The sequence below is a fragment of the Aspergillus costaricaensis genome (genome assembly GCF_003184835.1).
Source record: "Aspergillus costaricaensis CBS 115574 unplaced genomic scaffold BO79scaffold_18, whole genome shotgun sequence".
Lineage (NCBI taxonomy): Eukaryota > Fungi > Ascomycota > Eurotiomycetes > Eurotiales > Aspergillaceae > Aspergillus > Aspergillus costaricensis.
This window is the reverse complement of record NW_020291818.1, coordinates 577051-590023: the sequence shown is the minus strand read 5'-3', so window position 1 is coordinate 590023 and position 12973 is coordinate 577051. Positions and strand designations below refer to the sequence as shown.

At 51.5% G+C, this 12973-nt stretch overlaps 5 protein-coding genes across 5 annotated transcripts; 1 reads left to right on the top strand and 4 right to left on the bottom strand.

The window, feature by feature from the left end:
- Positions 1–295: 295 nt before the first annotated feature.
- BO79DRAFT_174491 (uncharacterized protein) lies at positions 296–2348 on the bottom strand. The gene is made up of 5 exons (XM_025679747.1): positions 1766–2348; positions 1239–1708; positions 1074–1191; positions 851–1029; positions 296–799 (listed from the first exon to the last, which is right to left on the bottom strand). The coding sequence occupies exons 1-5, from the start codon at positions 2144–2146 to the stop codon at positions 421–423; spliced, it is 1527 nt and encodes a 508-aa protein (XP_025538976.1). The 5' UTR covers positions 2147–2348; the 3' UTR covers positions 296–420.
- Positions 2349–2727: 379 nt separating this feature from the next.
- Positions 2728–3866, bottom strand: BO79DRAFT_196228 (CBS domain-containing protein; the record flags this gene model as incomplete). Its single annotated transcript, XM_025681184.1, has 2 exons — positions 2728–3547; positions 3598–3866. The coding sequence occupies 2 exons, from the start codon at positions 3864–3866 to the stop codon at positions 2728–2730; spliced, it is 1089 nt and encodes a 362-aa protein (XP_025538975.1).
- A 1243-nt stretch (positions 3867–5109) lies between these two features.
- Positions 5110–8272, top strand: BO79DRAFT_238172 (uncharacterized protein; the record flags this gene model as incomplete). Its single annotated transcript, XM_025684783.1, has 4 exons — positions 5110–6444; positions 6494–6529; positions 6831–7908; positions 8223–8272. Exons 1-4 carry the CDS (start codon positions 5179–5181, stop codon positions 8270–8272), a joined length of 2430 nt encoding a protein of 809 aa, XP_025538974.1. The 5' UTR covers positions 5110–5178.
- Positions 8273–9375: 1103 nt separating this feature from the next.
- BO79DRAFT_21363 (GOLPH3/VPS74 family protein) lies at positions 9376–10825 on the bottom strand. Its single transcript, XM_025683212.1, has 4 exons — positions 10456–10825; positions 10124–10370; positions 9535–10028; positions 9376–9479 (listed from the first exon to the last, which is right to left on the bottom strand). The coding sequence occupies exons 1-4, from the start codon at positions 10723–10725 to the stop codon at positions 9429–9431; spliced, it is 1062 nt and encodes a 353-aa protein (XP_025538973.1). The 5' UTR covers positions 10726–10825; the 3' UTR covers positions 9376–9428.
- A 904-nt stretch (positions 10826–11729) lies between these two features.
- Positions 11730–12881, bottom strand: acpA (acyl carrier protein). The gene is made up of 6 exons (XM_025682605.1): positions 12530–12881; positions 12405–12422; positions 12235–12315; positions 12123–12171; positions 12002–12040; positions 11730–11926 (listed from the first exon to the last, which is right to left on the bottom strand). Exons 1-6 carry the CDS (start codon positions 12746–12748, stop codon positions 11919–11921), a joined length of 414 nt encoding a protein of 137 aa, XP_025538972.1. The 5' UTR covers positions 12749–12881; the 3' UTR covers positions 11730–11918.
- Positions 12882–12973: the final 92 nt, after the last annotated feature.

Sequence of the window (12973 nt, the reverse complement as noted above, 5' to 3'; positions counted from 1 at the left end):
TTCAAGTATCTATGGATCGGGCGTTGTGTATCCACCTGCTGGTTGCTCAGTCGCTGTATTTAGTATACTGTCACTGTGTCACTGGTCAATGGGGAGTGCTGCTGGTGGGGCGTAGTGTGGGGGTGGTGCTTGTATTGAGGATACGAGGTATATTACTGTATTGTATGTAAGGGGGTGTATTGTGTAAGGGTGGGTGGGTGTAGGGCCGAGATTCATCTCCCCGCCCCCGTGTTCTTCTATATGTCAGGTTTGCTCCATATCTGGGGGGATTTCCGATGGATTTGAATCAGGTATTGGGATTTGATCCTATGGATTGTATTGATATGTACTTGGTGTCGATCTAGGTACAGAATTGGACATAGTAAATACTAGAAAGGGAAAAAAGAGGTAAAAAAAGAATAAGGGAGTAAGAAGAACGGGCTATACAATTCGCCCGCTAAACAGTTCCCGACCTATCTCGCCGCTACGTCGCACCCCCACGCTCGAACTGCTGCTGCGTCGTCGTCGGCTACGGCTCTCGGCTGGGTCCGCCGGACTGAGTCCGCTCGCCCGCGCGTGCAGGTTCAGGATGTCCGTTAGACTCACAACCCCGACTAGCCGCCCCGAAAGCCGTGCCCCGGGTAGCGCTGAGGCCGGGATCGACGGCGCGCTGAGATATGCCGCTGGTGCCGCATTGCCGTTGTTGACGGCTGGTGAAGGGGGTGGACTCGAGTTGGTGACCAGTGGGATATGCACGGATGAGTGCGATGGTGTAGGAGGTCCTGATGAGGATGGCGATAGCGGATCGGTCACCCAAAGGCTGGTGGTTTGTTAGTAGTTGCCAATTCGTATGTGCTGGACCTAGACTTACCGATGGGACCGGGTGGCGACCACCTTGGCGACGGTGTGCGCTAGTGTCGACCCTGGGTTCACGTGGAAGACCGGGAACGAGTCTTTGCCCTCTTCCAAGCCGCGATTCGACAGAATCACGGAAATGAAATGCGTGCATGTATTGCGGAGTAGTGGGAGCGAGGATGAGCGCGTGAGGAGCTGTCTGGTCAGCGGTGCTCATCTAACGTCATAGTGCTGCGTACCTTGACATCTGTCGTGGAGATGTTGCCCACGACGTTGGAGTGGTTGTCCACCACTGCGATAGACGAGATGCCCTCCTCATTCATGATCTGCAGCGCCTCAACGAGCGGCCGATCACCACTACACAGCATTAGCTAGATCACTTCAAAACCGTTCAAGGAACGCACTTGATTGAAATCACATCTCGCGACCCGATCCGCAGGTCATGCAGCGACTGCGGATATAGCTGGTCGATCACAGGAAAGCTGCGGCCGTTCTCCCACAGGAATTTGACAAGTCGGAATTGACTGAAAATTCCCACAACCTCATTGTCGTCCCGCTCGCTGACCACTACCACGCGATGCACCCCGCCGCCGAACGTCTGTACAGCCGTCATGACACTGGCCGATGCCGGCAACGTTGTCAGCGGTTCTTTGCGACCGAGATCCTTGACATCTCGCAGCGGGATCGGAATGCCTTCTTTCGCTTTGCGTGCAAGTTCTTCGTACGACGCAAGGAGCTCCTCATTCGGCTGTGTTAGTCCCGCCGCTAGCAGGAGATATGCGTTCAGATCGGCGTAGTCGAAGGTGCCCACGGCCGACTTGTGCTGGGGTGATTCCCGGATCAGCAGCACCGGCGCCCCGGTGTCAATCAAGATCTAACAGAGTCAGCCCGCGACTCGGAAATTCTATCTGGATCTAGCAGCAGCGCCCACATTCGTCGCTTCTTCAATTCCCGTGTCGATGTCGACGAACTTCAGGTCGTCTGGACTGACCAGCTCCCCGATGGAGATCTCCCGCCAGTCTCGGCCAACAAACGCGGGGTTGGCATTGTTCGGGGCCGGCGGATTGTCGATGAGACTCTGAATGGCGGCCTGGGTCAAGGAGGGCTGTCGGCGTGCCCGCGGCGACCCTGGTGTCGCACGGAGAGTATCGCTGATGCTCTGACGGTGCTGATGATTCGGAGCGTGCGAGGAGAGGCGGAGTGACCGAACGCTGGCGGATGGAGTGCGGGAATCCGTGCTAGAACGGGGAGATGCAACGTTTGATCCACTGGAATTGCTGTCTGCAACCGTATCCATCGGTCGGTCCGTCATGGTGGACGGAAATGGGAGGGAGGGGAGGAGCTTAGGTAAGGAGGGAGGAGGGGTGTAGTTGGCGTGCAGGAAGTTCTCCGGATAGGAGTAGCTGTACAAAAGTACGTGAGACCTGATCTGGGGAGGTGATGCTCCCGATTCGAGACAGACCACAGCATCAAAAGTGGCAGTGGAGGCTGCAAAGGAAGGAGAAGCGAGTCTGGATGGGAGGCGAAGACGAAAGGAGAGTCACTCATTCGAAGCCCCCAAAAAGGCGGGGATACGGCGGCTTCCCTTAATCGTCCAATCACAAGCCCCCGCTTGTCATCCCGGCGTCATCCAGCTCCAGTCTGGACATCTCCTACTAGTCTCCTTTATATCCACCCAATCGCTCTACACACTTATGTACTTTGTATCGAGTCAACCAGGCTTGTCTGCTCCTTACTGATCTACAGCTATGCAGGTACCTCTGCAGCTCCCACACTGTGGCGGTCCCTCGGCCGAAATATGGCCGACCGCCCTGCGACTGTCAGCAGTGACATCATCCAGTTAGCATTAACTATGGATATAGTCCCCACTTGATGGTCTGACACTTTTGACAATCAAGTCAAGTCTCCCAGCAGTCCTTCCCAGCCTATCTTGCGGTATTTATCTGGCCTTTGTTTTTTCATCTGGGGATAGCCTCGCGGCCTTTTCCGGTCTGATTCTTGCTCGTGCTTGTAAGTCTTGCTGCCGTCGCGGTAGAAGCAGAATAGCTCTTTCCTCATTGGCGTGTCGCGTTTGGTTTTGCTAGGGTTGATTTCGAAGTTCAAGACGGGGGCAGCGTCTAGGCCGGTCGGCTTTTTCGCCTCGCTCTTGATAACTGATAAGTACTGATCGTAGAGAGTTCCGTCCCGTTTTGTATCGGGATCTACTAGCCATCCATCAACCTGAAGATCAACCTTAGATGCCTTTGTGAGATCCTCGCAGTCCACGGCGAGAACAATCTCCAGTGACGGAAAGTCTCGCAGGTATTGGAAGATCTGCACCGAGAGGTCACATTGACGAGACAAGACCAAGACTCGGAGATGTGCAAATGCCTCGGAACTCTGCTGCAACTCGTTCCACGACCGGATGATGCGATTGCTGAGCGTGACCCCAGGCGACTCGCCGTTATGCCAGGTCTGCGGTGGCGATGATATTTCCAAAGCTACCAAGTTCCGGATACTAGCTATCTCCACGAGATCAGGAACCCTGGCGATTGATGGGTCCAAACTTAGCACCGCCCGCCAACTCAAAGCATCGCTATTCACCTCCTTCCAGTATTCAGGCATGCCCATCTCCACGCTTCTTACACTATAGGAGCGGTAACGGCTGACTTCTCGGAATTGCTCGGGGTAGGCCGTGGCAAAGAGCTTCCAGCTGTGTAGAGTTCTTCTCTTGCTACGGCAAAAGTTAGGCCAGATCTGTTTTTATATTCTCGATCATCCTACCTCTTGCCAAGGCAATCCCAGAGGTAGCTAGCAATATGCCAGGGTACGTAAGCAAACATTTCAGGCCGTAGTCTCCTTTGGTCAGACAACAGGCATTTCATGGCGGAGTGCTGTAATGAGGGCGCCCCGACTCGGCTGCTCTCCTCCCATCTTTCTGGTAAGAATGGAGACTCGTGAACCCAAAAGGACCCATTAGGGTACTTGGAAGGGTGGAAGGCCATCTCTCTATAGGCCTGGCCGGTTCGCCGGTCGATAGTAACGCCGGCCATCTTTGAGACAGCCCGCCCGGGCTTGGATGTGAGCTAGCAATGCGTTACTCAGCTGCGGCACATCGATTTCCCTTTCATTAGTTACACAAGAATGTGTTGCACGATAGTAAAATAGTTCGTTTACACGAGTGTTTGTTGCTGGAGCGGGTGATATCGATGTGATGGGAGTAGGAGTAGATGTTTCACCGCAGACGCAATTCAAGTGACACAGCCACGTGATTTGAAACAAGCACGAATATAACGGCCTGATACGAAGTCCGGAGAAGTTTGTTGAAACGTGAAATCAAGGCGGTTGACACGGCCCGTGTTTTCAGCTAGTATCTGAAATGTGCTCGCGACTCTGTTTTTGATGGCATGTCATGTGACTGTCCGGTAGATAGGTACTGAAGGGTCCCAGTTTCCTAATAGGGAAGCCCCACCGCTCGAGTAGTTCGTTCTTTCCCTCTTGGTCTTTTGATATACTTTTCGTCTTTAGTTCTCTTCACTTTCTTCATTTACCTCTGCCTCTGCCTCTTCCTCTTCGTCTTCTCTTTTACCCCGTCTGTCAGAAGCCTCAGTCACAGAAAACTATAAGGCTGCCATTACAGTTTCACCATGACCAACTTAGAACGCCGCGTGATGATCCGACTGACTGGATTTCCGATGGCTAACTACCATGCAACTAACACAACCCTCAAAGTAAAATAAATCCATCTCCGCTCAAATGATTCATCGCAATAATATCATTACAAAACTGAGCCCAAGGCACCTCTCGGCATTCTCACTGCAGCAAGTTACGTGCTCAGCAACGGTCTAAATACGTACGTTCAGGGGTCTGCCCGCCCTGTTCCTGCGCTCCCTGCAGATGACTGTCCAATACCCGCGCCCCGGGGGGCTGGTCAGCCGCTGCGCCTCGATATCCCATAGGTCACAAGTCAATCGAGGCTGACGCGGGCGCCAGGCAGCGAGCCCTCTCATGCATGTATCTCTCCGTCTGCATCTCTCCGTCGATCCTATACCCCACAGGGACACAGCCTTATGGCCCTGTTCCCCTGACTCCTCAAAATAGGAAATGACTCAGGCCAAGCTGCCTGAGCCCGTATAGATGCCACTGCCCTGCGGCTTGGGATCAATATGATGCAGTCCTGCAGGATCAGGAGGCTGCCTGCCTCGTGGCGCCCAAAACTGTACATCTTAGAGGGCTATAAACTGGCTTAAATCTTCACTCACCTGCGGAACGCTCTTCTATCTTCCAGTATCTCTATCAATTCAACTCAACTTATCACATTACAATCGTCAGGGACTTAAGCTCACACGAGCAGATACGCACTCCATGTCTCCTGATACAAACCTCAAAGACCCTACCGTCCTTCACAAGGTCGCACGGGTAGTACATGCATGGAAGCGAGAGTCAAGCATGCTCCAAATGGTCACTTCATTCATCTCAAAGCCCCCATCGATTCAAACGGCAGATGCTCGTCAGCATACCGTATGGTTGTTTGATAATACTGCCTATCAGGTACCGGCGCCCACAGCATCAAGACAGGCATCATGGCACGCAGAAGTCGTGGCCTGCGCTTTCCGCAAGAATAGCCGAAGGGATATCACCAAGCTCGTCGCCATGATTGCAGACCTCATTGGACTGGACGGGGAGATGGGAACGGACAAGGAGACACGCCATCGGATAACAGAACGACTACAGCCATTTCTGTTCCATACTGCCTCTGCACACTTGATGACACTAGAAACTCCCCTGCCGAACAGCACCATCCAGATGCAGAAGATCGGGCCCACCGATGAGAGTGGCATCAGTAGTCAGACAATCAGCGCGAACAGCAAGCACATCACAGATGGCACTAAAATTCGATCATATCTTCGAGGTTGGGGAAACCAGGTTTTCATGGACACCATCTTTGCTGGTCCAGAAGGTTGGCTTGTCATCTCCGACATCGACGATACAATCAAGTACACCAAGACTTCTGAGACCACTGGCATCCTTCGCACCACGTTCGTCGAAGAGCCCAAGCCTATTGCCGGAATGCCTCAACTCTATGCCCATATCCAGAATCAGCTTGTACCTGCATGGTTCTATGTCTCAGCGTCTCCTTATAATTTGTACCCTTTTTTGCACGGATTCCTTGGTTCATATTTCAGTCCGGGTACGATGATTCTTCGAGACTCATCCTGGTTGGATATCAGCGAGCTAGTAAAGTCCTTCACCGTTAACACACACGAGTACAAGGTGGACCGCGGGGAGAAAATTCATGGATGGTTTCCCAAGCGCCAAGTGCTCTGTATCGGAGACTCCACCCAGCAAGATCCCGAGGCCTACGCAGAACTTTATAAGAGGCATCCGCACTGGATCCAAGCGATTTGGATCAGGAAGGTTACAGACGTGCCTCACTTGGATGAACAGAACTCCCCAGAGAGATTCAAAACTGCGTTTGCGGGTATTCCAGAACACGTGTGGAGGGTGTTCGAACAACCGGCGGAAGTGCATCATCTGGTGGCTGAACTTGAGTCAAGCAGTCGACAGGCACAATCCCCAAAACAAGGCCTGGTCTACCCACAGAAACTTCCGCCACCGCCAAAAGACATGGTGATGAGCTCAATATCGCCTGATCAGTCGATCTATTGACGGTGCTGAGATAAGCCGTTCTCTCTTGGGTTACGTCAACATGAGAGTATGTTCACCCGCAACCACGGTGGCTGCAGCCCACTCCATAATTTATACTAAGCTCTCTTGTGCCCAAGGGTTGCAGATCATTTTTATTTTCCCCGAGTTACAGGAAGAAGCTCAGAATATACCAAAGTCAAGGCTTATCCACTGAAAGAATTTGTCCCACTTGGCACTAGGCATAACGAAGGTTCGCGGCACTCACTGTCGCAGCGGTTCATATCAATTGAGTTTGAGTACTCTATTGAATACGATCGGAGACTGCGACACTATCACGCATTAGGGAAGCCGAGCAAATCGTCATGAAGCCTGCAAAGCCTCAGTCAACCACGATGGACGAACAGACGTTCGTGCCACCAACAATGAGAGCGCTTTACTTCAGCCCGGCATCAACAGCCATCACAGACCACACATCTATGGACGAGCCTAGGACTGATTCCCACGTGAAGTTCGACACGGACTTTCAAACTCCCATCCCTTCAGGGAACGACTATCTCGTCAAGGTGCAGGCAGCCGCCTTTTCCCATGATGAGCTCCGGCTATCTAATATTTTGAACCCATCCAAGTCCATTCCGCAGATCCCTTTGCATAGCTTCTGTGGTACGGTCATTAGTACCCCTGAAAAAGACCACTGGAACCCAGACGGGCCCAAATTCAAGGTTGACGACGCCGTCTTTGGGCTGATCAAGCACACGCGCGACGGTGCAGCAGCCGACTACGTCATCGTATCAGAAGATGAGCTGGCGTACAAGCCCAAGAACATCAGCGCTGCTGAAGCAGCTACCATTCCCATGCCCGCCTTGACGGCTTGGGAAGCGATATTTAAGTACGCCGGGCTTGACACCGCCGATGTTAAACATGGTCGCCAGCAGCTACGGGTTCTCATTACCAACGCGCGCAACAATGAGATTGCCACTCAGGCACTACAGTTGCTTCGATCGCATAAGCTCTTCCCGCACTCGCGGCCCTGGATTTGCGCAACCTGTGACGCTAAAGATCAGGAGGAATACCTGCGGAAAGAATACAACGTGGACGCGACAATCTATGCGCCACTTCCCCTACCACATGACTATGATCTCGGATCTATCTTCCGCAAGAACCGCTGGGATCCCGTAGATATCGTCCTGGACTGCGCCGGTCAGGAGATGTTCGAGCAAGCACACTCTCCAAAGGTCATCAAGGAACATGGTGCTGTCCTGACCGCGGTAGACTCGACGCCGGCGGAAGCCAGGGACCCTCTCCATGACGATGAGCCACGCAAGGATGGCGTGCTTAGTCGCTTCATTATTGTCAGCCCCAACGGTGAAGCCTTGAGCCAGATTTCCGAGCTAGTTGAGGCAGACGAGGTCCGAGGGAGGGTCGAGAGTATCAAGGACTTGGTTGACGGCACGGACGTGCTATCCGCGGGGGCGGCAGGAGCGGGCGGAGGACGACGGGGAGGAATGATGGTGATCCGGGTTAACTAGCATGAAGCGTTTGATATCTATGATCTACGTGATAATGTATTTTAAAGCAGCATGACAGCTCAGTGAATGTACCATACTTGGCAGCTACATTAGCGATTACTTTCATCAATGTTTAGGCTAGTAGATCTATAGACCATCGTCAGAGAAGGGCATACCAAGGCAAAATATCTCGTTAGCCCGGGCGCATGAGACGGATTAATACCAAAATTCTTTTCTTGTTATTGAATCTTACAGGTAGACGAAGCATACCCTTGAAAGTAACTAACGACATGGTGGAAGAGTAAAGCGCTAGAAGGACAACCAACAGACAGAAAAGAAGAAGGGAAAAGGGGAGAGGAAAAGAGAAGGGGAGTAGAAACACATACAAGCTCAATCCGAGTCAAGTGCAGCATGGGATAAACAAAACCCCTCCCTCACGACAAGACTTTGGTGCGACCTGATGATCGAAAAGGAACAAAAAAAAAAAAAAGGAAAAAGAAAAAGAAACGAAGAATTGATAGGAAGGAAGACGAATTCGACAGCACAAACCACCCGGTGTACATGGTAGATACATTCATGAATGGAAACTAGTAGACGAAGAGGAAAAGGACAGTGAACCTTTAAGCTCCTCTCTGCTACACTTGTTGAGGGAAGAAGAGAAGATGAAAGAGGGGGGAAGTGTTATGGGGATGATTAGAGGAAGTGGAAACATTTGGAATAATGACTTAAGGTAGAAGAAAGAAAAGGAAGGGGAGAAGAATAGTAAAAGAAAATAAATTTTTTAGAGGGAAATAAAAGAATCATAAATAGAATAGTAAATAAAGTAAAAGCCATGCAAGGCCTCGTTGGATGTCTCTGTCTCCATGTGTAGCACTCATTCTTATTCTCTCTTTATGTTTTTTTTTTTTCTTCTTCTTTTCGATAATTTTGGTTGTCTGATTGACAAAGGCACAAACCAGTTGCGTCCTTGTCATGGCATACCGGGTTCAATGTTCTGGATGGCGCCCCGGTGCTGGTTGTCTGTCCTGGCTGCATGCATCTGAACGGGGTTTAACTTCCCAGAGGTGCGTACAATTCCTGTGGGAATTGGGGGAGTGTGTGCTTTGAGAAATACATATGGCATGGCCGCGCTTTACCTCCTTGAAAATAGAGGGAGGGAGCGGGCGAGTCGATGGGTGGAAAAGAAAACTGTAGAACAAAAGCAGACGAAGAAAACACAGATCAATGGAGATCGAATCGAACAACCCGTGCAAAACAATGCAAGACGGATTTCATATAAACGCCACTCTGCCAGTTCCAACCGGTATACCGGTGACTACTTCAAGATGAAGCCAAGTAGAGCTCCCCCGGGGTAGTTGTTTTGTTGATTCAGAAATCAATAGCATAAGGGGAAATAATAGGAAAGTAAAAAAGACAAACTAGGTTGGGGACTATAGCAGATGACGAAGAATGATAATACCCTTACAGTAGGGAGTCGAGTCTAGTGAAAACGCTCAAACATGCTGCCACAATCTGCAAGAGAATTAGCACTGGGCGCAGAGTAGTCAATGGATGAGGAGAAACGTACCTCCATCTGAAGTTCTCGGTCCTTAGATTTGTTCACCTCGTCGTTGATAGCCTGTGCCAGGTTGGCTCCAATGGCCTGCGACCCTCCTGCTCTCCGGGCAAATGGCCACTGAGAGTATTCAGCAAGCAACTCATCCACCTGCGCGAATGCCCTTTCACGGGCCTCGTGACTCATTGTGACCAGAGCGTTCTCCAGCACGTTGGCCGCATAGGCCGCGCATACCATGGTGATGGTTCGTAGGTAACGGAACTCGACGTCTTCAGGAAGCCATGCATTTGCCGGGAGGATCACTGTACGGCTGCTGCAGACGTTGCGGACGCGGCGGTGGAGATCGTCCTTGGCGCCTCCATCGGCGACGGGATGCGTAGCCATATCGAAGAGGAGGAAGTTCCGCTTTTCGGTGCGGAGGATACCCTTGTCTACCAAACCTTTGGCGAGGCGTTCGCGCACTTGCTTGAGTTGGTAGCCAATCTTCATCAGATTCCATGTTTCACCTGCCCGGAAGACACGTCGAGTCAGCCAATGCGTCAATAGCAATCGCGGAAGAATCAATAAGGAATATGATCGGAGATGCTCCTGGGCAACGTACCGCTCAACAAATCAATCCAGGAGTTCACGCTCATCTTCTCACTCGACTTCATTATCTTCAGCGCCTCGTCCAGCAAGACCTCCCCAGTTAGCGTATCGTCGACCACCTCAATCACCCGATCGGCCAAAGGGAAACGTCGCCGAGAGGAGTCCTTCTGCATGCTGATCCGACCACGGAGCGCTAACTCGATCACGATGCATCCTCGGAGAGCGTATGAGATGTTCTCGTTCCAAAAAGACAGATAACCCTACAGCGACACCAAGCCATCCCGGGCGCGCCTGTCAGTCATTGAACACCGGTTGTAGATGCGCGTAGCCAGGCTAGGGGCTCACCTGCTTATCCTTCAACCCCAGCAGAAGCACCTCTTCCATCAGCGTCAACTTGGGCTGCTTGCTGCGTTCCTCCGTCTCACTGATGTCCCTAGGATCGAAGGCGATTTTGTGACCGTTTTCGGAGCTGGTGAACGAGGTCTCGGGGATGCGGTTATCCAGCGACGAACCATTTCTCGACACGGGCGAAGAGACTCTGCTGTCGTCGTTTTCTTCGGCGCCAGCGACTCGACCGCCACCTCTCCGGCGAGTCAAGCCCCCGGCTGAGGCCATGAGGATCTAAATGCGGCTGGAGGACGGGAGTGGGGGGGGAGGGAGGGATAAAGGGAACCAGGGTGGTGTCGATAAGCACGCAAATGATGGAGTCTATGCCGTTATCGTCTGCGACATGGACAGATGTTTGCTTATTGGGCGGGTAGGAAGATCGGAGGTTGGAGTTGCTAGAATGGAAGAGTGACGCCGGAAAGTTTGCTAGACGGGAAATTGTCAGGGGGGGGTTGTGGTGGAAGACGACGACGAAGAGGAAAGGCAGGCCGACAATCAATGGGGGAAGAAGGAGACGGGGCGGCCAGAGAAGTGGGTAACTGAGCCGAGCAGCGACAAGAAACCCCAATTACAGCCCGGTGAGAACTCAAGACAAGAAAAAAGAAGGGTGGTGGTGGTGGTGGGAGATAAAAACCCGGGGAGGGAAGTTGGATGGAGGAGATATAAAGATTGATGCGGTCGATGCGGTCGCTAAGGCTATCTGGCGCTTGGTCTTCCTTTGGCTGGGCGTCTCCAGTTAGTTAGAGTAGTTGTTGCTTCTCCGGTGACGGACCCCATTTCTTTTATTGTCACTACTACTACTACTTACTACTTACTACTTCTACTTATCTATTCCCAGCCCACTCGGTTCCAGGCCCCTGCGTGTTTTATTTTTATTTTTATTTTTATTTTATTTTATTTTTCTCTATCTGCTTTAGTCGCATTAACATTGGTTTCAAAGCTGCAGCAGGAAATCCCAGCCCTTTTCACCTTTATTATTATGCTGGCTGGGGCCCTGCACTTACATTTCTCGTTGATTGCTCCCGAATCGGTAGCCTCCACGTCATCCCACGGAACCGCATATCAGATTCGTTCCGACCTGAACACCGCGTGCAATTCCAAGCTTATTTCAACGCTATCATTATCCTAAGCATTACTTTCTCAGCAGTCAAGTTATTTCCTTCAACAACACCCAATAAAGAAAGAAAGAATAAGATATTTCATACGAAAAGACCAGCCAAAATCAGTCAAAACTGCATTGAAGATGATATACACGATATAATAGAGTGAAAGAGCACAGGCATGTATCAGCATACAGAGTAGCGTGACCGACTCCGGGTACCTCCACTATGGCAAGTCCCATGTAGATGCACGCCAGAAGTCCCTTTCCTTTCTATTCTAAATCCCCCAGTCCACTCCGAGTCCTCGCATTACGTTCATATTTAGTGAGCTAGCAGAGTAGTCAGTACCCAATCCCCACAAGTCATGTTCAATTGCACAACAAAGTGTGTTATGTTAAACTTACCATCGGGCTGACCAAGGATGTACTCAACAGCCTTGTCAACTATAGCAGAAGGGATGGTCAGTATATGTTCTTCGGCGTCGCAATACCCTGTAAGGGCATCTCATCCTAAAGCTGCACTTACCGCTGTGGATGGAGTCGGCCTCCTTGTCGGGGATCTCAATGCTGAATTCCTATAGGCATCCCTATCAGTATACAACGTCAAGTATAAACCAGGGCATATGCGATATCCATACCTCCTCAATGGCCATGACGACCTCAACGGTGTCCAAGCTGTCCAGACCGAGGTCGTTCGCGAAGTGAGAGGCACCGTTGATCTGTTGAATCGCGACCGTTAAGCTATGATTCTTTACCCGCGGGAAATCCCGGCCAATGACATCGGGCGTCATCGGGTATCAAAACTAACCTTGCTAGCATCGGAGACCTGTAATAATTCCAGCCTATCAGTCACTGTGCTTGTTTTATATTTCTTGATAGCTTGCAATTCCTCGCCTTGAGGGAGCAGCTAAAAACGCGCAATTCCGGACGCACCTTGTCAAAGTTCTTCAGAAGGTTGACTATCCGACCCTCAACCTCATCCTTGTTGAGACCGGCGGGAGCGGAGTAGAGTCTGACACCCTGGTAGGCAAAGCGAGGGGCGAATTGGGCCGGACGAGCGACAGGAGAGCTACGGATCTGGAAGGGAGCCGGAGTCTTGACGGCACGAGGGACGGAGGCCCTGAGGGAGCGGACGACAGCGGAGCGGAACATGATGGCAGGAAGGTGAAGCTGAAAAGGGAGGCTAAAAAAAGGCCTGTATAAGAAGAAGAGGTGGAGTGGGGGGGAGAATGAGGAGGAGAAGGTAGTGATGGAATGGGGAAAGATTGGGGGAAATGAAGCGATGGATGATGAACGGGTTTGGATTCTGTTGCGGCTCGGAGGAAGCAAAATCCTGGCGGCGGGCCAATCACGGGGCGGCAGAAAGCCATGACCTAA